Here is a 23,384-nt window from a genome sequence, read left to right as displayed (position 1 = left end):
ACCGAAACCGTAATCGGACTTTCGAAATCGGTTAAAATTTCCAATCATTTTTTCCGGTTCCGGTACTCCACATTGCGCTATTTTTTCAACATCATTTCCACTTTTTTTCTAGTTTTGCAGTTAGAGTAAAGTTGGACTCAAAAGAACATTCAGTTAAATCAAAGAAACATCAAACATGGCATCGAGGAAATGCTCCAAAGTATGGGAGTAAACTTGTTTTATTGGCAGACATCAAAACACAACTCGCATAAGAGGGGGGGCCTCTGTGAACCCGTCACTCCGGAAGAGCAACAACAAAAACAGTCCGTGCGGAACCCCGCACCCCAACTCGAGGTCCCGCGGGTGAATTATGTAAACACCACTATGGTACCGTTTTTTTGCTACAGCTGTTCGGTTAAAACCGGTTATGAAAGTAAGCGGTTTGTTGCGATCCCTAGTGCGCATGCACTGCTAGTACCACTGCCTGAAGTTGATGGTTCACTATCTTGATATTTTAGAAACAGATTCATACCAACGGAAGATGAGAGAGTCTTCGCCAAATCAGCGTGTCTCCTGTTTTTCCGGTGCAACTCCAGCGCTTTGACGCCCATCTTTTCAAGCTGGTAACTCTGCTTGCACAGATGGCAGTAAAACATGTGCCGATCTTTTGGATCTCGACGAACCCAGCTCCCAAACTCCTTACTTTCAACCCAAGCTTCTTGAAAAAAGCACTTCCCCGTGATACAAGTTGGATCGATGAAACAACTACGCTACGTCGTAACGAAGACGAAGTGAAATGCCTACTCACGGAAACAAACAATGGAATATCGACAAGATGGCGACTAGTTGTCAACACGGTGACTTCCGTTGACAATTTCCAGCTGATTTGGACGCCAGATGGATCGCAATTTTTTTTAAATAAAAGATTTATTTTTTAGGGAGAATTTTGGCGGTAGATGTCCTCCCTTTGATTTTTTTTAAAAATTTAAGGCCTTTTTAGGGGCTTGAGCGGTTTTTGCGGATTTTAAAGGACTTTTAGGAGCCCCTAAATGCACCTTCGAAAATTTAGGGGTTTTTAGGACTTTTAGGGCCGCGTGCGAACCCTGTAATTAGGTATTGTTGAAAAAGTACACAAGTACGCCATCCTTATAAACCAATATGCTATTTTCTGATAACGCATATTTAATATATGGTAAACAACAGCGCCTTTGTGGTTAACATTCTACCTTAGATTTTTTTAACTCTTAACAATTCAGTTCTCAAGGTAATCTTCCTTTACATTCCATAATCATTCATGTTACATTAATTGAAAACCTTGTCCATGGATTTGATTGTGAGTAAATGTTTGTATATATTTTCCCTGCGGTTGCAGCGCAACTAGTCCAGCCTCAAAAGGTTAAGAGACAAAAACACATGAATTCATCAATTTATATTCATATTTTCCTTTTAATACAAGCATTATCATATTTCATTTAATGGTCATACAGAATTCAAGTTTTATAGATAGACTTGGTTCACAGAAGAATCACATTTTACTGGAAAAAAAAATCCCTATTTGCATAAAAAAGTGAAAAAAAGAAAATCTTAAATAACGATACAGTACAAAAATAAATGGGTTCATCATAAAGGATTTTTGCGGACAGGACAGTGGCATAATGTTTTATCACTAGTAAAAAAAAAAGTAACAATGCCTCTGTTTGATGTTTACTTGTTTTATTTTGCGGTAGCGACAGCTCACTAGAAAATGATACATTCACTTGTCTTCCTCACCCCACTGCTTGAAGGCATTTGAGGTCAAATTTAAAGGAAGTTTATTTATTTAAAATAAAGTAAATTTACCATTTTCTTGAAACAGAGAACTGTCCCCTCAGTATGAGATGATTAAATGACATGATGTAGTCATTTGCAACTCTACAATAGGGCTCAAGACAAGGGTTGGGCATCAAGAACCGACTGGATCAAACACTAACATACCAGTTCTCCCGGAATCGTTCAAATAAAAAAAGGTTCCAGTTCCTTGCTTCGATGCCTTACAGTTTGCCGATGCCGAAGAAGAAGCGACGAAAACCAGCAAAAAAGAGCATCAACGAAGAAGTGATTCTGCTCAACAGCAGCAGCCAACAAACATGTCTTAACTATGTTAAAATAAATGAGCAGTCACCTCAGTGCAATGCTTAGAATAAGATTATTGCTCTCTACACGATCAGGATTTTTGGGGCTAATCACCAATCAGTGAGTTTAAAAAAACGATAACCAATAACTGTGCACTGATCCAATCACAAGATGGAGCAATGACTATTTAAATTACCTGTTCATCCACTCTATATCCATCTATCATCCATCCATCCATCCATCCATCCATCCATCCATCCATCCTCTTAGCTGCTTAACCTTACAAGGGTCGCAGGGAGCGCTGGAGCCAATCCCAGCTGTCATCGGGCAGGAGGCAGCAGACACCTTGAACTGCTTGCCAGCCAAATGCAGGACACATGGAGACTGACAACAGCTGCACTCACAATCAGACCAAGGGGCAATTTAGAGTATCCAATTAATGTTGCATGTTTTTGGGATGTGGGAGGAAACCAGAGTGCCCGGAGAAAAGCCACGCACGCACGGGGAGAACATGCAAACTCCATACAGGTGGGGCCAGGATCAAACCCTGGTCCGGAGAACTGTGAGGCCAATGCTTTCCAGCTGTGCCACCGTGACGCCCACTCTAAATACATGTGTACTTAATTGTTCAAAAAGATACATTTCCAATAAATAATGTATCTTTGTTCATTTATTTATGCCAATGAGGCATAGCGACAGACAACAAATTAATACCAGAATTCTTCTATTAGATAGCATTAAGTACATACAGCAATGAATTATCTACTTTATGTGACATTTTTGTTTGTTGGTGTGCCGTGAGATTTTTTCAATTGTTAAGTACCGGTATGTGCATCGAAGAGGTTGGAATTCCATGCTCTGGTCAGGTCATCTGTTCAACAGGACGGCAGCCATGTTTACACACAACCATGAGCAGGAGTGAAGTCGGTTGGGTGAGTGAAACAATAAAAGGGGTCTATGGGAACATGGAGGCAGAAAACAAGTTAAACGGTGGGTTGCACTCTTGCACTGATGGTTTCTAGTGTTTTAGTCTTCAAACCAATGTGAGAACTGATGATAGACAAAAGACGAAAATGGAAATTACAACAGTAACATTACAGCTTAAAATTCAGCTAAAACTTTACCTTAGGCCAAACTAGCAACTTTACATCACAATGAATTGCAACAAAATTCACAAAAAGTTACCTCATAGTATCACAAACACCAACCTTGTCTCATGTCGGTGTGTAGGTAAAGGAATCATTTACAGAGCATTTGGTTCCATTCATTACTCTTTTTACCGCTGTTGTGTGAAGTTATTTTTAGTGCCCAAAAAGTTAGGACGCAAACCTTCAACATAAAAGGCTTTATTCTTAATGCAAAGCAAATGTATTTATATAGCGCCTTTCATAGACAAGATAAGTCAATGTGTTTTACATGATTAAAAGGATTTGAATACAAAGAAATCAAACATTTAAAAGAAGGGAGAAAACAATAAAAATGATATAATATATATATATAAGAAATGAAAAAAATATAAGTACAATTAAACGGTGCAAGATATATTATTACCACTCTAAAAAGCACAAGAGGTTTTCAGCCTGAATTTGAAAAAAATCACACTTGCGGCTGATGTCACCTGTGCTGCTTCACCATGTTTGCTTTGGACTCTGCACCCCATTATTAGACCTGAGTCAGGTGATTTCAGAGCTCTACTGAGTTTGTATTCCGTTAGCCTTTCTTTCATGTATTAAGGACTTAAACCATTAAGTGATTTATTCACCAGTAGCAGAACTTTAAAATCTATTCGAAACGTGATTGTAAGCCAGTGTAAGGACTTTAGAATTGAAGTTATATGCTGTGACCGTTTTGTTGGGGTCAGTACCCGGGCTGCAGCATTCTGAATGAGCTGCAGCTGTTTAACTCTCTTTTTGAATAGTTAGTCCAGTCAGAAGACCATTACAGTAGTCAAGTCTACTTGAGATAAAAGCATGGATGGGCTTCTGCTGGTCTGCTTGACACATGCAACCCTTCAGTCTACATATGTTCTTCAGATGGTAAACAGGAAATCAAGTTAAGAGTTACACATATAAACCATTTGAAGTGATAAAATGCAAATAACTATTTTAACAACGTTATATTTAACTTTTATCTGAACCAATAATGAACATTAAGTCAATTGGGCTGATTTCACACACATTGCCTTTTAGCTCATAGATTTGATATTGATACTGCTTACAAAGAACTGGGAGTCAAATGTTCATTTTAGTTTATACTGCAGGCCGCTAAGAAATTTGATGTTCACAATTTCGAAACCCTTTATTGAAACCATACAAACATTTAAGACTCTGTGCCCTAAAATAATCGGAATCTAGAATCGTTTGGAACTGAAATCGAAACGAGGAACTGGAATTGGGACCAGAATCGCTCAAATTCAAATGATGCCAAACCATGCTCAAGTCTATTGTTAAGTTCTATGAAGAAACAAAACCCTCGACTACACCAGCCCAGCATCTTTCGCCATTCCATAGAAGATCCCACGCTGTGATATAAGATTTGTAGGACTATCAAACTCTGCAATCTGTCCCTTGTCCAACACCAGCACTCTGCAAGGACACAAAGTATGACATTTCTCACAGGAATGTGGACATTGAGGGAAATACTGTAATAATTTGATCACCTTCTAAATTAAACTGAACATTGCTCACTTAAAGGAGGACTTTGTCCAAAATTTCTATATTCAATAAACCCTCCAATATGAAGTAATATTAATATTAGATATGTTTTGGAGATTAATTGAAAAAAATTTGAAAATAAAGAACTTTTTTAAATCCACGAAATATCTGCATATGTGCCAGCTTTCACAGCCAGAGCCGGAAGAAACGCCCTGGACCCCACCCCATGACATCACCGGGGGCTGAGCATTTCAGACCACTCTTTCTAGCTAGACCAAGATGCCGACGTGTTGTGCCCCAAACTGTAACAACAATGAGAAAACGCACCCAAATTTGTCATTCTTTAAACTCCCGTGGGGTCATTTAATTATTGTTATATTTTATTAATTAATATAATTATTTTTGTTTTGTATGTTTGTAATTATTTCTCACAAAAATCAGCCACAAAATGCCAGATAGTAGACGTTCTATGTTCGGTGAAACGTTTCCACAAGCAATGGGGTCAGAACAGGAAGCACTGTAGACGTGTGCACTCCCATTCCCATTTTTTCTCAACAAAGTCCTCCTTTAAACAAAAATAAACGGTCTTGAAAATGTATTGTTTAATCAATGATTGACCATCATCACACCTCTGGTTTCTGCATTGACCATCCAAGAAGAAGTTGCGAGCTGTATCTTCAAATAAAAGACTAACAAAGCACCAGACCCAGACCTTATGTTCCAATCCTGCCTCAAAGTCTGTTCAGACCAGCTGTCTCCAGTCTTCACAGAGCTTCAATAGCTCTCCGGAATTGTGTGAAGTACCATCCCATTTCAAACACTCCACTATCATTCCAGTCGCCAAGAAGCCTGCAATCTCAGGTCTGAATGACTACAGGCCTGCCACCCTGACATCTGTCGTCTTTTGAACACCTCATCCTGGACCACCTCAAGAGCTGCATAGGTCCCCTGGACCGCTTCCAGATTGCCTACTGTGCAAACAGGTCTGCGGATGATGTAGTCAACATAGGACTGCACTTCATCCTAGAACAGCTTGATGGCACAGGGAACCACGTGAGGATCCTGTTCATGGACTTCAGTTCTGTGTTCAACATCATCATCTCTAGCGTCCTCTCCTCAACACTTCTCCAGTTTACGACTCACCTAGTATTTGCCAGTGAATTTACAGATTTCGGGCGGGCAGGAGACAGCAGGTGAGGCTGCCTCATCAAAGATTGATGAGTTTACATATCAAAGGGAAGTGGAGAGGATGGAGCTGTGGTACAGCCGACACGGTGAACACGGTCAAGACTGTAGTGATGATCGTGTATTTTAAGATGCATCCTTCGCCACAGCTGCCTTTCACGTCGTTGAAATGCTCTGTGTCAAGCATCAAAAACTTCAAGTTCCTGGGAATTACTGTATCATATGACCTGAAATGGGAGAGCAATATTAACTCCATCCACAAAAAGGAGTAGGAGCAGAGAATGTCTTTCCTGTGGCTTCTGAGGCAGGACGGGATGCCACAGGAGCTGTTCAAGCAGTTCTCCACAGCAGTCATCAAAATTGTCGTGTGTTATTCTATCACAGTCTGGTTTGGTGCTGCTACAAAAAAAGCATAAATTCCGACTGCAACAGACAATCAAAACTTTTGAAAAGATTGTCAGTAACACCCTTGCATGGTGAGAGTATACAAGAGTATACAAAATCCTATTGGAACCACCACATCCTGGTCACCACCTCTTCCAACTCCTTCCCTCAGGTCGGACCTACCAAACAATGCAAACTAAAACAAACAAACATCACAACATCTTCTTTCTTCTTACCATTAACTCCTTTGTTGTTCTTCTTACGTTTTCGTTTATTCACAATTCCATAGCAATGTCACCATGTCTTGAGTTGTCACATTTGTGCAGGCCCAACTACACATTACTCATGCACTCACTATAGGAGTCTCTCCATGCTGTGCTATTTGCATGTTTGTTCTTGACCAACACTGGCCACTCATGTGCTTGAGTAGCATCTGCAACCTTTGCACAATCAACACTGTCCCGGATTATCGGATTACGTTAAAAATGGTCCTGTTCCTGTTTCTGCATGGCTTGCATTATTTCAGCAAGACAAAGTGTTTTCTCACCTTGTATAATCCATAACTGTGTTAAGTCTGTGCGCAATGGTGAAGACAGTGCAGTCTTCGAATTGAGTCCTGATGGTAGACTGGATGAGATCATCCGTCTCCAAGTCGATAGCAGCAGTGGCTTCATCCAGGATAAGGATTCGCGTTTTCCTCAGAAGAGCTCGAGCCAAACACACCAGCTGCCTCTGGCCCACACTAAGCAGGCACAACATTGCATCACACAGCCACTCCTTCTAGAAGATAATAATTAATCATATGAACTAATCATGTGGAATCTTTGCTACAGTACTTACCTTAGGTTCTCTCCACCCTCTGAGCACTCCATCTCCAGTTTTGCTGGTTGCTTTCTCACAAACTTGTGCAAATGGGAATGCTCCAGAGCTTTCCACACCTCTTCATCACTGTACTTCTCGAACGGGTCGAGGTTCATCCTCAATGTTCCAGAGAACAGGACGGGCTCCTGGTACACCCACAGAGACACATTTAAACCAAATTCTATGTCAGAAAAATTCTAAGGCAATGAGGGGGCTGGTGACCAATTCAGGGTGTACTCCCGAATCTCTCGTGAAAATAGCTGGGATATGGTCCAGCACGCATGTGACGCTAGTGAGGATAAGTGGTACAGATAATGATGGATGGAAATGTACGCCAAAAAATTCAACTTTAGTGTGATTATTTACTGAATAAATGCGCTTTTGCAAAGTGCAATCACAAACTGCAAATTAATGGAAGCAAATGCAGTTAGTCCATAAAAGGCAATAATAAAATTAGGCTGCAAGCAGCGACTTTTCATTTGAAAATCTCCGTCATCTATATAGTGAAATGTCTAGGACGGTACATCTATATTGTTCTGCTTGACCATTGGTCAGTTGTGCAGGGTCACAAACTGCAAAGAACTCAGCAGTTGTGAGATTTCAGTCTGCATCTGTCCCCACGTTTTTTTCAATGCACTAAGAGGGCCAATATATTATGTCATTTCATGGCACATATTGCATAAACAGAAAACCATTTCCATTTCCTGTGGGCAACTTAGAGCCTTCAATCAACCGACATTTCATGTTTTTGGGATGTAGGATGAAACAAGAGTACCCGGAGAAAGGTCCACAAAGGTGGGTCAGGGATTTGAACCCCGGTGCTCAGAAACGTGGGGCAGATATGCTAGCCAGTCGTCCACCATGCTGACTGTTTACTTTAATTTCATCATTGAAATCGCCAGTGAAGAGAGCTACTGAGTCTGGACACTCGAAGTTGATTGCCATCGGCGCAAGAGACTTCCCATTGAAATGTGAGGGTCACACGCTGAGAAGTGATTTTTGTTACAAACTTTTCCTATCCTCCCGTCGATCGTCAATAGGATGTGGGAGGAAATTTATGCAACTGGAGAAAAACCACGCAGGCAGAGCAAGAAACTTCACACAGGCGGGACCCCAATTTGAATCCTGGTGCTCAAAACTATGAGACAGTTGTGCTAATCCTAAATCAGTGGAAGGCGTAGGTGGGACTTTCGTGAACTACCATGAACACTTTATTATTAACACCCAGCTTTTGTTCATGTGTTTGTTGGTTCCCAAGGAATAATGCAAGCGGGAAGTGGGGGCTGAAAATTTTATCTCCAAAAGGGAAACCATTCCCCTAAACTAACACTGACTATTGGGAATTTATTTTATTTTTTCTTTGAAATATGTTACCACAATTTAACAGTGGTAATTTATTTTAAAAGTACCAGTATACAGTATTATTATATTTTGCTAACTGTTGAAGAATAGTAGGATAACTTCATAATGATGGTTATTTGCCAGTACTGTTTGTTCACGGAGCAATAAAAGAAGAATCACTTTTCATTGTTGTCAGCACATGCATAAGAAATTATTCTTCTGTAGTTAACCCATGGCAGTTGTCAAACACACACTGTTAGAGGTGGCACACACCAGAGGAGGGCTGCTTGAGCACCCTGTGTATCGGTACCTCGCTCAGGGACACCACAGTTGCGGGCCGGAGAAAGTTATCCAAAGTCAAGATGGTCACATCTTCTTAATTTACAAATGAGTAGCACGAAAAGTTGTACAAATTATTAAGTGTTCCCATCAAAATTGAAAAATAAGCCCTCAATTATCAGTAGAACACTACTACCCTGGGCATGTGAAGGGATGATGTTGTAGGCAACTTCACTGAGGCTCAATTTGTAGGCCCAACAGTTCCAATACTTGCTCTGTCTGCCTGCCTGCTCACATTTCCTTCCCAGTCACAATTATACAAACTGTTCTCAATTCCCTGAAATTCCGATCAATGATCCTACGGTTTCAAACTGTCAAATTACACTTTAGTATTAACAGTTAATTTACCTGCAAGGGATGACTTGTGACAGTGTTTTACAATTACTAAGAAGTACCCTAAGACACTGTCGTAAATTTAGAGTTATTATTTGGAAAATTATGTTTTACGCTTTTAAATGAGTTACTTACTGATACTGGTAAAAGACGAATTTAACTGGCAATTTACCTGCAAGGAAAGACTACGTTAAAGTATTTTATAATTATGATAAATTTGAATAAGATACAGTACTGTTGTAATCCATTGGTAATTAACAGCTATTTACTGAAAAGGTTATTCTATACTGTTCATCTCCAATTATTTACCGTTATTACTCAATGGCTAATTTAATAATGTATCTGTCAACAGATAATTATTTCAGTATTTTACAATTATTATGAAACAGTAACATATTGTTTTAAATTCACCGTAAATTGACAGCAATTTGTGTGTCTAACCTTGAAATGACCTAATGTCCTGTAAACCGAGGATGACATGTACAGTACTTAAATCTGCACCGATTACTGTATGCAGTGTTATCTTTGCTGTATATAGGTTAGTTACCGTCTTCTTCTTTTCCTTTCGGCTTGTCCCGTTAGGGGTCACCACAGCGTGTCATCTCAGATGAACTCATATTTGTTTGGCACAGTTTTACGCCGGATCCCACTCCTGACGCAACCCCTCTGCTTTTTAGCCGGGGAGAATAGGTTAGTTACCGTACTTTTCTCAAATAGCAGCTTTTGCTAGTGTTATGCCCCATGAATTTCCCACTGGCACTTGAGCAAATAAATGCCTCACACCAATCAAATTAAATAAATAGTGTTATCATGTTATCACTTGGGTCTGTTGTCGACGCGATGTTTTGCATTTAGGTGAGCACATCGGCTTGAAGTGCAAAGATGTTAAGCAAAGTCTTCGTCGTGCAATTTGCATAATAGCATCCTATTCTTCACCCTTCCAATGAATCATGAAAAAAATAAAAACACAACAGATGTTTTTGTATATGATATCTACCTGTGGAATGATTGTAAGCTTGGACCTCAGGTCATGGAGGCCTATCTCAGCTATCTTAACATTGTCAATGGAGATCTCTCCCTCAGCAGCTTCGAGCAAACGAAAGAGGCAGAGCGTCATGGATGACTTGCCAGCTCCTGTTCGTCCTACAATACCAACCTGTACAAAATGGTGTCGTCAGTAAGGTCATGTACGACGGCCCAAGGTACTCCTACCTCGATTGATTAATTCCAATCCCCCTGACCTTCTCTCCTCCTTTGACACTCAGTGACAAGTTTTTCAGGACCAGATCCAGTCCCTCTCGGTATCGGACACTGTAGTTGTGGAACTCTACGTTCCCCTGTATGGGCCAGTCAGGAAGGGGTTTCTTGTCCTCGATTTCCCAGGGTGCCTTTTCCAAGAATTACAAAAGGAAGAATAAATTAATTCAATTTCTCAATGAACTCAAGTTCAATTTCACCTCTGTCTCCCTCAAGCCTCTTTCACACTAGTTACTGTTATTTCCTTTTTAACAGATTTTGGAAACCTAAGAGATCACACACGGCATGGAAAAAAATTGGAATATGTACTTCCGGCTTTCATAGTGTCGGGTGTACTTGAGGTCACCTACGAGGAGCAGTATGGTGCCACGAAGCATGTTTAGGCTAGAAGGAGAAAATTGAAGAAGGTGTGCTTGCACAGCACATTTTTTTGTCATTTGTCTCTTTGTTTTGAAATGCTTTTCATCATTATGTTGCCTTGTGCAGGAAATGCGCAAAATAAAAAAAATGCCTTGCTAACTGTTAACTTATATAGTAACTTCACATGGTTGCAAACTCTTCTACTTTTCTTGCTTCTCGTGATGAATAACTTGGAGGAAACTTGCAAACTCTCAACACAACGTGTTGCTCCTCATTTATTTCTGGCAACAACACAAGCTTCAGGTCACGTCCTTATTTGCTATCGTCCCATTTCACGTTACAATCATGGAGAATGTGCCGACACTTAAATATCTAAAATTTTAAATGAATATGCAGATTATTATGGATTCTCGGCCATGACCTTTTTCTGAGCAGATTATTGAAGAAACATCACCCCCACACACCCCCATCACGGGATAATCAATTAGGATGATCTTATAGACATTTGGCTTTAGATGACTTCAATCAGAAGAGAGAAAATGGGCTCATAATCAGCCTGTCATTAGCATGTGTGTACCTATCTTAAGACCCAACACTATCTATATCCTTCACGTTGAAGGCACTAATTAGCCCATTCTGTTGCCTTGGCTATGTGAAACCGCACCTCAGTCACGGCCAGGTACCATTTTGGTGAGTTCTGCCGAAAGGGACAAGAAATTAAACCCTGGCACGACTGTTACATCTCAATTCGTGGGAGGGCCAGTGTTAAATCAGCAATGGAGAACTACTCCTTAATAAATTAAATCACAGTTTAAAAACATTTCTGGCGTCACTTATAGGTGTTATATTTAGAAGTATTTGAGAAGCGGTCAATGCTTTTTCTCGTCATTGTATGTGTGCAGCAAAAATAACCAGTTGTAATTACATGACCAAAATGCCATTGCTTGTGCTAAGCATTTTGCGATTGCTTGATTTAATTAAAGTTTGTTGTTGCTACTGTTGTATGAGAACATGAGTTGGCAGGAGGAAGGGAAGTTTTGAATGTGTCATCATGTTATTATTGGTTATGGAGCACAAACACTGGTTTCCGGAAAGCAACAACATAGCTTGTCATGAGTCTAACATAATCATTGTTCAATAAATAGAATATATTGACCTTGGTCTGCCATCTCATTGCACTAGTTGATCTCAATAGGAAAAGTTTGAAGGAAACAGTAAATATTTTTACATTGAAACATTAAGAATCAATATGCGGCTGAAGCATTTTCCAAAGATAGAAAACATTTCAGAGAACCAATACCACCTGGGAAGTCATGATTCCGAACCAGAATTCACAGGTGATGTTACTTCTGACCTGAGTTTATTATTTTCTACGGTAAAACCACTCCATACCTCTGTCTTGGTCTCTGAGTACTCCTTCACCCGTTCCACAGCAACAATGTTGTTCTCCAGATCAGAAGTCATCCGCACCATCCAGTTTAGAGACATGGTCACCTGCAAACACAGGTGACACTTGAACACACAAAAACGCTCATATTATATCTAATTAATAAAGTCATTACAGGTTTCACTTTTCAGTATATTCTAGGATGAAAAACTGATCAAATGTGATACAGTTCATTAAAACGCACCTGCAAAGCATAAGACACTGACAGACCCACAAGCCCTGGGTTGAGATCATCCTTTCCAGTGACAGCAAACAGAGCAGCAAACAGTACTATGCAGTTCCCGATGAATTCTATGCGCACACCCAGCCACCTGCATGACATACAAATCAGAAACAATTTTACAGTCAAGTAAGACCGGAGGAATGTTACGTACTTGATTGGTCTACTGAGGTGTTTTGTTCTAATACGAACTCTCACTCTGAGGTCTAATATGATGCATATTTGCTGTGCTGTACAGTGAACACTGCTTATATAGTATTTTTGCAAACAATTTGACCAGAAGAGTAAATGCCTTCCAAGTGATGTTTTTCACGCAGCAGCTGTGATCCTGCAAAAGGGTTGTTGGAGCTTGCCTGTCAAATAATACAAAATGACTTTGGGGGGGGGCGAAATACCGCTCACAGCCCACAATCGACAGCCAGGAAATCCATCCATCCACAACCCTTTTGAGGATAAGCGATTAAGAGAAAAAAAATAAAATAAATTAAAAAAAAATTATATATATATCATTACTAATGTAATACAGGAAGGACAAATGATACAGAGATTATTCTTGTGGCTGACACACAGTTACTTGAAATTCTGAAATTTGCTTGCTACTCATGATATTAAACGTGATATTTGTGCAAATATGCATGCCAAAATATACCAGGGTTCACGAGAAAAAAATAAAGCAGACTAATTCATGTAAAAATCAGCTTTTTTTGCCTTATAAAGAATATGGTTCTGTAAAAATGAATTCTTGCTCTGGAAAGAGCAAGAAACAGATAAAAATTAGTTAGGCACCCCTGTTTTAATACTATGTAAATAGCTCGATACATACCTGTTCGACACTATGCCAGGATAGTAACTCTTTTGGTTCTCATCCACTTTCATATCACTCATGAAAACAAATGCGGAGTGTCTACCAAAGGCTCGGATCACACTCGAGCCAGTGATGGTTTCAGAGAAATGGGAATAAATGGGCGAGCGGTTGATGGATTCCAGACGCTTCAGCTGCCGAGATGTGGCAACATAAAATCTCTAAAGGCAGCGAGGGGAGAAGAACAAAGATGAAATTACAATCAATTGCACGGGGAAGCAATGAAAATAATGCATGACAGTACCAAGTACACATACTTTCACAATCACACACAAACAGCATCAAAACAAAACACCTGCAACGAGTGTCGGATATTCTAATGTTTTTTTTTTTTTTTTCAAATTGACATGAGCTCTTCTGTGAGTTCAGTCAACATGCAAATCCCTTCTAGGCCATTAACCTTAGTTAATATTTAGATCCCGTGCTTCATGTAAATATCAGGCTTGTGCTACAGGTGGTTTGTTGAACATTCAGCACAATATTCAAATGTGTATTCTAATTTAAATGTGCAACAGTTCTCCGTGTTAGTATGAAAATTTTATTATCATTTTTGCATTAGTGAGTAATTTGGCTTTAATTTTCAGACTCAAAGCACTAATAGAGGGACATAGAATACAGCAATATTAAAGTTAGAAACAGCTTGAAGAGAAAATGTCATGACAGTTATGTTAGTACTGAATTAAAGGAAAGCAAACATTCAAATTACCCACAGTCTTTAGTTCAAAAGCCCTATACTAATTAATTCAAAAATGATTAGTGAGTCACTTTTGGAATACATTTACCAATTCAGTTGTGTTTGGTTGGTTAAAAATCACAAATGCTTGTCACTTTTTAATTTGTTATCTTCATGTCACTAAAAAGTTTTGAAATGATGCAACAATGACAACAAATCTAGCCATTTATACAGACTTAAAAAAGTTCTCAATCACATGTGCATGTTGTCCTCAGAATTTAAATTAACTAGTTTGATAAAAATGAAATATAATAATTGAACAGAAATGAAAATTGCAACTAATGGGAACCTTTTCCAGCAACATTACGACTCACATGGCTCTACAACTACAACTACTATCAGGTATCATGCTAACGATGCTCTGGTGGCAGGAATAATCTTTCAGAGCAGGGGTGCCCAGACTTTTTTATCCCAAGATCTACATTTCAAGGAGCCATCTTCTCACAAGCTACCGACGATGACGGGGGTAGGGGCGGGGGGACATTTGGGATGATGATGCTCCCAATGTTATGTTATTAATGTTTTGTGATATATTATACAATATGTAAAATATATATTAAAATACAGAAATAGCTTTTTGTGCACTGTATTGTCTGTGCTTTCATCCTGGATCAGGCTGTGCCAAGGTGGTATTTTGAAATTACACACCATCTCATCCTGCACTTGCTACTTTGGCTTCAGACCAGACCTTTCCCCACTCGGAAAAGAGAAAATCTCGTCCAGTTTAACCACTTTTGTTTGATTATTCACATAGTCCGACAGTCATTGCATCTTAAAACAACAGCATTTCTTCTTTAACTTACTCCATTAATATCGAAAGTAAACATAAGCAACATGTCTAGCTCATTTTTGCCCTACGTTGGCCAGATTGTGTTGAAAACTAAAGCAGCGGTGGCGGACGCTGTCATTATAAAACACATTGATGGGCTGCGTAAGTGCCATCACATTTGTAATTATGAGTGTACGTCTTTAAGAGCGGGAGGAGGGCGGCGGGTATAAGGTAAATGAAGAAAAAGAAAGTGTGGCGGAGCAGCGGTCGTTGTTAGAGAAAGTTCTGTGTGCTGCCAAAAAGAAACCAGTGGATTCTTGTGCCAATGGATGTAATCACTAATCATCCCTCACTCATGGAATCACATTGCAAAATGCACAAACTGAATAGCTCTGTTATAATATAAATTTGTATAGGATTTTTTGGGGGGGCGCGCAACGCAGAATATCTGCGAAGAGACTGCATCACCGTTGCACAATTTCGCACGCGTGCAGTTTAAAGGGAACATTGTCTTACTTTTTTTTTTTTTTTTTTGGGGGGGGGGGGGGGGGGCTTGCCATTCCGCAATAGATCAAGACTGCCTCGCATTTGACTGGTCGATTCTGATCGACGCATTGAGCACCCCTGTTTCAGATGTACATGCTCTGATAAGAGCCCACTTGCACTAAAATAATGGGGAGTACTTTCCGAAAAATTGTTGTAAAAGGTTTGGTTACACCATCTCATCGATAATCAAGACACTTGGTGGCAAAGGCTCAGACTAGAGTACATGTAAACTTCACACAGGGGGGGCTGGGATTTGAATGCCACTCCTCAGAACTGTGAGGGCAACGCTCTACAGCTGCGCCACCATGCTGCCTTAATTTAGTCATAACATGTGAAATGAAACATTTTACAAGTAACATCTAAAGTTTATCTTCACCAGAACTTCTCAGCAGTTAATGCAGAGATACTGTGTTAACATTTGGGCATTGATGCAAATATATACCGACTATTTCAAAAAAGAAGGCACAGCTGTTTTGTGTAATAGAAAAAGAAGCCAACTGTGGCAAACCGCGTGGTCGATGAAAAAACAGAACTAACCAGGATAAACTCACTAAAGATAACGATAATACATGCAAATAGAACATACTGTAGGTGCACATACAGTATATAACCTCCCCAAGCTTGTTTTAATTGAACAAACGCACAAGAGAGTGTTATTTAAGAGCGAAACATTCAAGTCCAACGTGAAGGACGTATAAAGTTCGACATATTCAACAACTCACATTATTTCTGCCACCAAAGCATGTAAAAATCCCTAAAACATTATTTGTCATTAAGTGGACCAAGTATTACACTATTTCAGCCTAACTTCTGGCTAGTAACATACTAAAAGCCTCAACTACCCCAAAACAGTGTATAAACACATTTTCTCATCAGCAACATGTTCAGACATGCATGACAGACTTATTTACTATTTACCTGAACCCACCAATAGAACACCATTAATGGGGCTACAACTAAGAGAAACATGGGGGTGAGGGCAGAGCATATGAGCACCACATTCAGTGTGTACCAGAAAGTGTGCATCCATATGTCAATTTGATGTGGGATCTGGGAGTCTATGGCATCCATGTCTTTAGTGAAGCGGTTTATTAACCGCCCGACAGGGTTGCTCTCAAAGAAGGCCTGCGGTGCTCGCAGGACCTGCTGAAGCAGTTTGCAGTGCATGAGCTTGGCTGCCCGTATCATACTGTAGGTCTGGGACAACAGGCAGGTAACCAACAACAGCACACCTGCGAGAAGGGAGGGGGGGATGCAGGGTGGGGTAAAGGGGGCAAGTATCACAACACAAACTCTCTGTTAAATTTATTAGAAATTGCATCTTATACAGGAAATCCTCTAAATTCAGCTACAGTACAATACACAGCCACAAGCCTGAGGCTGGAGTTTACAGTACACCTATTGATACTGAAATTAAGTTGTTGTTTTTTTGTAAATACAACATTGTTTTACAAAATGACATCTCATGAGTCATACCATTCTACAGTACCAAAGTGTTCCAACTGAAAGTAATGGATTATATGCCTTGTGTACTGGTTACATGATCCCTCAAAGACCCTAAAAATAAAGTCCCTATTTATGCATCCATTTTCCAAACCATTCATCCTCAATAGGGTCGGAGCTAGTCACTATTTAGTTGCTATCAATTCAGTTGCATCAATACAACTCCACCACTAGATGGAGCCATAGTTCTATTGTTGGTGCCTTTTGGGTTTGTTTATATAAGAGTCTTGAAGAAGAATGTGGGCATGAGAAAAAAGCAGAATGAGTTGGCTAAGCAAATCATAGCCACAAGGCTCAGATGGGACAAAGCTGGAGAAAAAAAGATGAAAAAGAAAGACCAAATACAGACATGTTAAAATAACTGAAAACATGCACATAGTACTCATGGTTTTCCGTTTCACAGAATACCTGGACAAAGATGTATACGAAAGCCAGGGGTGCTATGACAATGGCAAAGACCGGCGTGCTGGAAATGATAACAATCATGGTGGAGAGAGAAACAAAAAAGGTGCCCAGGAACATGAGCACAGTTGAAGGCAGGGTCTCGTCTATAACGTAGATGTCTTTGGAGAAACGGTTGATGATGCGTCCTATTGGAGTCGTGTCAAAAAAAGACTGGAGTGTGTGAAGTTTGTTGGCAAGCAGGTTGTGGTGCAACTTCCTTGCTGCCCCGATGTTTCCCATAGCTAATGTAAAGGAGGAGATCATGGCCAGGACACCTGAGATATATTTGAGAAAGGAACAATTTTGTCGTCAATTGAAAAATATGAGAAATATGTCTAAAATGCAAATGTGGAAAACAAGTCACTGAAAAAAACATTGCTTTCGACAGCATTTCGCATCACATTGAGTCAACACTCTACACACAAACACATCATTTAAGAACAATGCTACACTATATTAATGAGACTTGTGTCATTAAACAACACAAGCCATTTAAAATACCCCCTGAACAAAAATAAGATGAGGCCTTTTAAAATGCAGCAAATACACTGCACAGTGGAACCACTACAGGTGAACATAACTGCATTTTGTAGTTTTGGGAAATTTTTGTTGTTATTTTTGTGAGGAAATTGCAGAAGGTTATTACAGATGGCAGAAGTAACAGTGTGATGATGACCATAGAACGAAAAATTTTATTTATTGCAACATAGAAGTACACATCTCTGTCCTGGCTCAGTATCAGAGGGATATCCTTCCATCCATTGTTGAACAAAATGGTTAAATAAAAATGAATGTAAAGACGTTGAAAAAGTGAGCTTTATTCAGTCTTTATGTTAATCACTGCAATTGATGCCTGTTGAATTCAAATATCCATGTTAACATGGAGGTCTGGCATTGAATGAGTTAATTAATGACCATAGTTCATTTACTGATTCCCTTACAAGAAACAAATGGAACAAATTTTACCTGCACTTTCCAGTATGCACATATTTATTCCACAGTCACACTGGATCAATTATAGGATAAAATTTTACTCAGTTGAATTCAAACAAAAAGAATAATTTGGGATAAAATTGCTTAATATTAACCAATATTTGTGATGAATCGAATCAGCACCCAAGAATTACAATACAGATCAAACCATTGGTAAAACCAATAATTACACTGTAATACCTACATTTGGACCATTCATCTAAAGAACAACTTCCGCCCCTGCGACCTTTAACCTGCAGGGCGCTGATGGAAATTCAGCTACTGTGCATCAAAGATGAAAGAGAGGTAAAATGCAGGTTCTTAGGCAAACGGAAAAAAAGGAAAACACAGAGCCTAGAGTTGAGTGTGCAGACTTTGAATGTTGGGAATATGACAGGAAAATTTTGGGAGGTGGTTGACATGATGATTTGGAGAAAGGTTGATATATTGTGCATTCAAGAGAGCAGGAGGAAAGACACTAAGGCTAGAAGTTTAGGGGAAGGGTTTAAATTATTTTATTATAGTGTAGATGGGAAGAGAAATGGAGTAGGGGTTATTTTAAAGGAAGCAGTACCTATGAATGTCTCAGAGGTGAAAAGAGTATCAGGTCGAGTGATGAGGCTAAAACCTGAAACAGAGGCTGTTGTATATAATGTGATTAGTGGTGCTGCCCCACAGGTAGGACGTGACCCGGAGGTGAAAAAGAAATTCTTTAAGGTGTTAGACAAAGTAGTTTTAACATCCCATATGAAGAGGGAGTCGTTATTGGTGCAGATTGTATTGAACATGAAACGGGGGTGATGAAGGTTTGGGATCCAGCAAAAGAACCTCAAAGCCCAGATGGTGGTAGACCTTTCAAGAAAGATGGAAATGGCTCTAGTGAACACATTTATCCAGAAGAGGCAGGAACATGGGGTGGCCAACAGGAGCAGAGGTTGAAGGATGCAAGTGGATTACATCTTGTGCAGACAACATATTCAGAAGGAAGTCACTGACTGTAAGGTAGAGGTAGGAGAGAATGTTGCTAGGCAGCATAGGAAGTGTGGTGTAAAATGACTCTGGAAGATTAAGAAGACAAAGGCAGAGCAAAGAAGCATGTGGCGGGTGAAAAAGGAAGACTGTTGTGGATATTTTTTGGAACAGGTGAGACAGGCTCTTAGTTGACATAAAGGAAAGAAACCCAAGAGAAAATCTTTGGAAGGAGCTCAAACTCTGTGTTTCTCAGCGACAGTCCAGAAACCTGTCTGATCTAGAAAATATCTGTGTGGAGGAATGGCCATAATCCCTGCTGCAGTGTGTGCAAACCTGATGAAAAACTACAGGAAATGTTTGACCTCAGTAATTGCAAAGGCTACGGTACCAAATATTAACATTGATTTTCACAGGTGTTCAAATACTTATTTGCAGTAGTAACATACAAATAAATTATTTTTTAAAAAATCACATATTGTGATTTCCAGATTTTTTTTCAAGATTATGTTTCTCACAGTGGACATACACCTAAAATGAACATTTCAAACACCTCCATGATTTCAATGGGGATGAATTTTCAAAATTGCAGGGTGTTCAAATACTTGTGCTCCTCACAGTTTGTCGGTGAATGAGGGGGGTGAAGAGATTCTAAATACCTGGGGTCAACCATCCACAGCAATGGTGAGTGTGATATGGAAATGAAGAAATGGGTTCAAGCAGGTTGTAACGGGTAGAAGAAGGTGTCATGTGTGTTAGGTCACAGAGGAGTCTCTGCTAGGATGAAGGGTTAAGTTTATGATACAATGGTGAGGCCAGCTATGCTGTATAGATTGCTGTACAGATGCTGCACAGACAGTGGCACTGAAGAGACAACGGGAAAAAGAGCTGGAAGTAACGGATATGAAGATGTTGAACTTTGCTCTAAGAGTTACCAGGCTGGTTAAAATTAGAAATGAGTTAATTAAAGGTACAGCTAAGATTACTGGTTTTGGAAACCAAATTAGAGAGAATAGACTCTGATGGACATATCAAGAGGCAAGAGCGTGAGTATATTGGTAGAAGGATGGAGTTGCCAGACAAGAGAGGTAGAAGAAGACCAAAGAGAAAGTTGATAGATACATAGTGAGAGAATACATGAGGGAAGTTGGTGTTTGAGAGGATGATAAAGGAGATAGCCTCACATGGAAAAAGTTAACACGCTGCGGTGACCTCTAACAGGAAAAGCTGATAGGAAGGAGAATTCCTTCATTTGGCAACTGGCAAGCCAATAAACAAACTTAATAAACTAATTATTCCTCTAGCGATAGTTTTGGAGCCAATTAAAAGGTCTGAAATGATTGTGAGATGGTCACAAAAATCTAATATCCCTGGTTGGGGGGATGTCCCCATCAAATCTCTTTAGAATTGATTCTACTTTTGATTATTTTTCAAACAATCAATCTGGCCTTGGCTGTTTAGAGTCTACCTGTACTTCCTGTGCCTGTGTGGGTTTTCTTTGACTTCCTCCCATATTATGAAAACATGCAGGGTAAGTTAATTGAATACTTTAAATTGTCATTAAGTGTGAATGTAAGAGTGAATGGTTGTCTATACATGCCCAACAGCTAGGTCCCAACCAGTTCAGCGTGTACCCTGCCTCTTGCCCACTGTCAGCTAATGCAGGTGGCAGCTCGACCAAGACCATAGTGAGGATCAGTGGTACGGAAATTAGACAGCTACAAAATGTGTTTAAGTTCGTAACTATGATCAAGTTATGAATATCAGTCACTGTGATTTGGCGAGCACGATCCCACACAAATCTGCACAGTCAAGCACAATAAAAATCCCACACATAAAATGTTTTACAAGTAGAAAAAATAGATATTAAAAGACGTCGCTTAATTTGGTGTAGTCTTCACATTAATTTACGTATTTATTTCATAAACGTTGTTAACTAAACAAGCCTACTCTACAATCAGTATTCACCCAGAAACAGGAAATACAAGTTAACTGTACTGACCATGTTCGGAAATTACAGGGCCCTCGCCATATGTGAACACATACTGAGTCTGGCGAGTAAAGTTTTAAAATGGTGAAAAAAATTGGCAAACGTGTAAATTAGCTGTTCATCCTAGCATACGATTCTGTACTGTTATAGACTTTAATGTATATTACTGTCATAGTCCTGCCTGCGCCTCGTGCTGACTCATTGGCCCCGGTGTATATGGGACCATAGGAACGACTGGCCAAATCATCAGTGGTGCCGAAGTTGAATGACTTTAGAAAACAGCAGACAGCTGATCACAAGCTGCAACTGCAAAGATGTAGTTGATGTAGAACTTCAACTAATTCCTTCCAGAATTTCTCTTTCAACTCTAGGTCACATCCTCCCTGTGTCCATCACGACCTTACGGCCACAGCTCCAGTCGGCCGCCTCGGCAAAGGTGGCGCGGAACATTGTCCACTTGGACTCAATGTCCCCTGCCACCTCCGGGGTGTGAGCAAAGTTCTTTCGGAGATTGGAGGTGAAATTCCTTCTGACAGGGGGATTCTTAGCCAGCTCTTCCTTTAAAATGACCTTTACTCCATTTCTCTTCCCATCTACTCCATGGTCAAATAATTTAATCCCTCCTCCTAAACTTCTATCTTTATTACTTTTCCACCTGCTCTTTTGCATGCACAATATGTCAACCTTTCTCCTAATCATCATGTTAACCATCCCCTGAGCTTTTCTTGTCATATTCCCAACACTCAGTTGTAAGGTCTGCGCATTTCTCTTCTTCTTCTGCTGACGGATCTGCTTTCCAACTCTTCTTTGTCTTCGACCCACAGTAGCTGAATTTCCACCGACGCCCTGCAGGTTAACGGTGCCGGGGCAGGCATTGTTAATCTGGGCCACAACCAATCCGGTATGGTCTTCTTTTGATGAACCCTCATCTTTGTTTGGCACACTTTTACGCCAGATGCCCTTCCTGATGCAACCCTCTGCATTTATCCGGGTTTACAACCGGCCTACAGATTGCACTGGCTTGTGCCCCCATAGGGCTGCATTAAGTCATGATTTTTTTTTAATGTTTGGTTAATTTTTAAAGATCACGCCCAAGCCTGACAACCTCCAAGACCTGCTCAGTTCTGAAATTACCTATATAGAGAAAGTCAATAATTGAAATAATTAACATTGATTAGTCTGGAAGGTGTTACAAAAGCCATTTCTAAAGCTTTCGGATTCAAACAAACTATTGGGAGAGCCATTATTTTCACATGGAGAAAACATGGAACGGTGGTGAACCTGGGCAGCCTACAAAGATTATCCCAGACATAACCAGCAAAGTTTCTTGCCTTCCTTTTAAAGATTCAAGCACAGGTTGTACTAATTAGTCTAAATGGTAATCCTGAGGGTATCACAATGGATGACTGGTTAGCACTTCTTCCTCACAGGTCTCTGGCCTCGCCTGTGTGGAGTTTATATGTTCTGTGTTTTTGCATGGGTTTTCGCTGAGTATTCCGGTTTCCTCCCACATCACAAAAACATGCATGGTAGGTTCATTGAAGACTCTAAATTATCCACAAGTATGAATGTGTGATCGGTTGATTGTTGAAATGTGCTCTGGCTAGAAACCAGTTCATCGTGTACCCCACCTCCTCCCTGCAGTTAGCTGGGATAGCAGTCACTGTGATTTGAAGAGCGCGTATGCACCCGCGCACCATCGCACTCGCAAATCTGCAGAGTCGAGGACGAAAAATCAAACCCGTAAAATTTGTTATGAGTAGAAATACATAGATATTGAAAGACATTTCTAATTTTGTGTAGACTTGACATTAATTTACGTGTTTATTTCATAAACGTTGGTAACAAAACAAGCCTGATCCTAAACAATCAGTATTCACCAGAAAAAGGAAATACAAGTCAACAATACTGAGCATGTTCAGAAGTTATGCCAAAAGCATGTTCCAAGCTTCTTCACGTACTGCGAGCACATTTACGTCGAAAGTCATCAACATCATAAGCCATGTCAAAAGAAATTCACAGGTAATGTTCCAGTCTCTAAGTATAATCAGTATGAGATTGTGATTTACTTTGAGTTGATCTAAGTTTTAACGTTAGACGACTCTGTCCATATATCTAAATGCC

The 23,384-nt window shown here is 39.9% G+C and overlaps 1 protein-coding gene across 6 annotated transcripts in view; it reads right to left on the bottom strand.

Moving 5' to 3' along the window:
- Positions 1-1,424: 1,424 nt before the first annotated feature.
- abcc3 (ATP-binding cassette, sub-family C (CFTR/MRP), member 3) overlaps positions 1,425-23,384 on the bottom strand; it is a 66,083-nt gene continuing 44,123 nt past the window's right edge. Inside the window, exons 23-31 of one of the 6 annotated variants that reach the window (XM_061809917.1) lie at positions 17,294-17,604; positions 13,296-13,495; positions 12,437-12,563; positions 12,198-12,299; positions 10,430-10,576; positions 10,186-10,344; positions 7,155-7,321; positions 6,862-7,056; positions 1,425-4,676 (exon numbers count right to left, since the gene is read on the bottom strand). In XM_061809917.1, the coding sequence (XP_061665901.1) occupies positions 4,568-4,676; positions 6,862-7,056; positions 7,155-7,321; positions 10,186-10,344; positions 10,430-10,576; positions 12,198-12,299; positions 12,437-12,563; positions 13,296-13,495; positions 17,294-17,604 (1,517 nt within the window). In that variant the 3' untranslated portion in view covers positions 1,425-4,567. Of the gene's footprint in view, positions 4,677-6,861; positions 7,057-7,154; positions 7,322-10,185; positions 10,345-10,429; positions 10,577-12,197; positions 12,300-12,436; positions 12,564-13,295; positions 13,496-16,300; positions 16,615-17,293; positions 17,605-23,384 lie in introns of those variants that run through there. The other 5 variants (XM_061809916.1, XM_061809921.1, XR_009793549.1 and 2 more) reach the window with 5 other exon arrangements.

The sequence above is a fragment of the Syngnathoides biaculeatus genome, chromosome 22 (genome assembly GCF_019802595.1).
Source record: "Syngnathoides biaculeatus isolate LvHL_M chromosome 22, ASM1980259v1, whole genome shotgun sequence".
NCBI lineage: Eukaryota > Metazoa > Chordata > Actinopteri > Syngnathiformes > Syngnathidae > Syngnathoides > Syngnathoides biaculeatus.
Note: the sequence above shows the minus strand (reverse complement) of the source record. Positions and strands in the feature narration are given on the sequence as shown.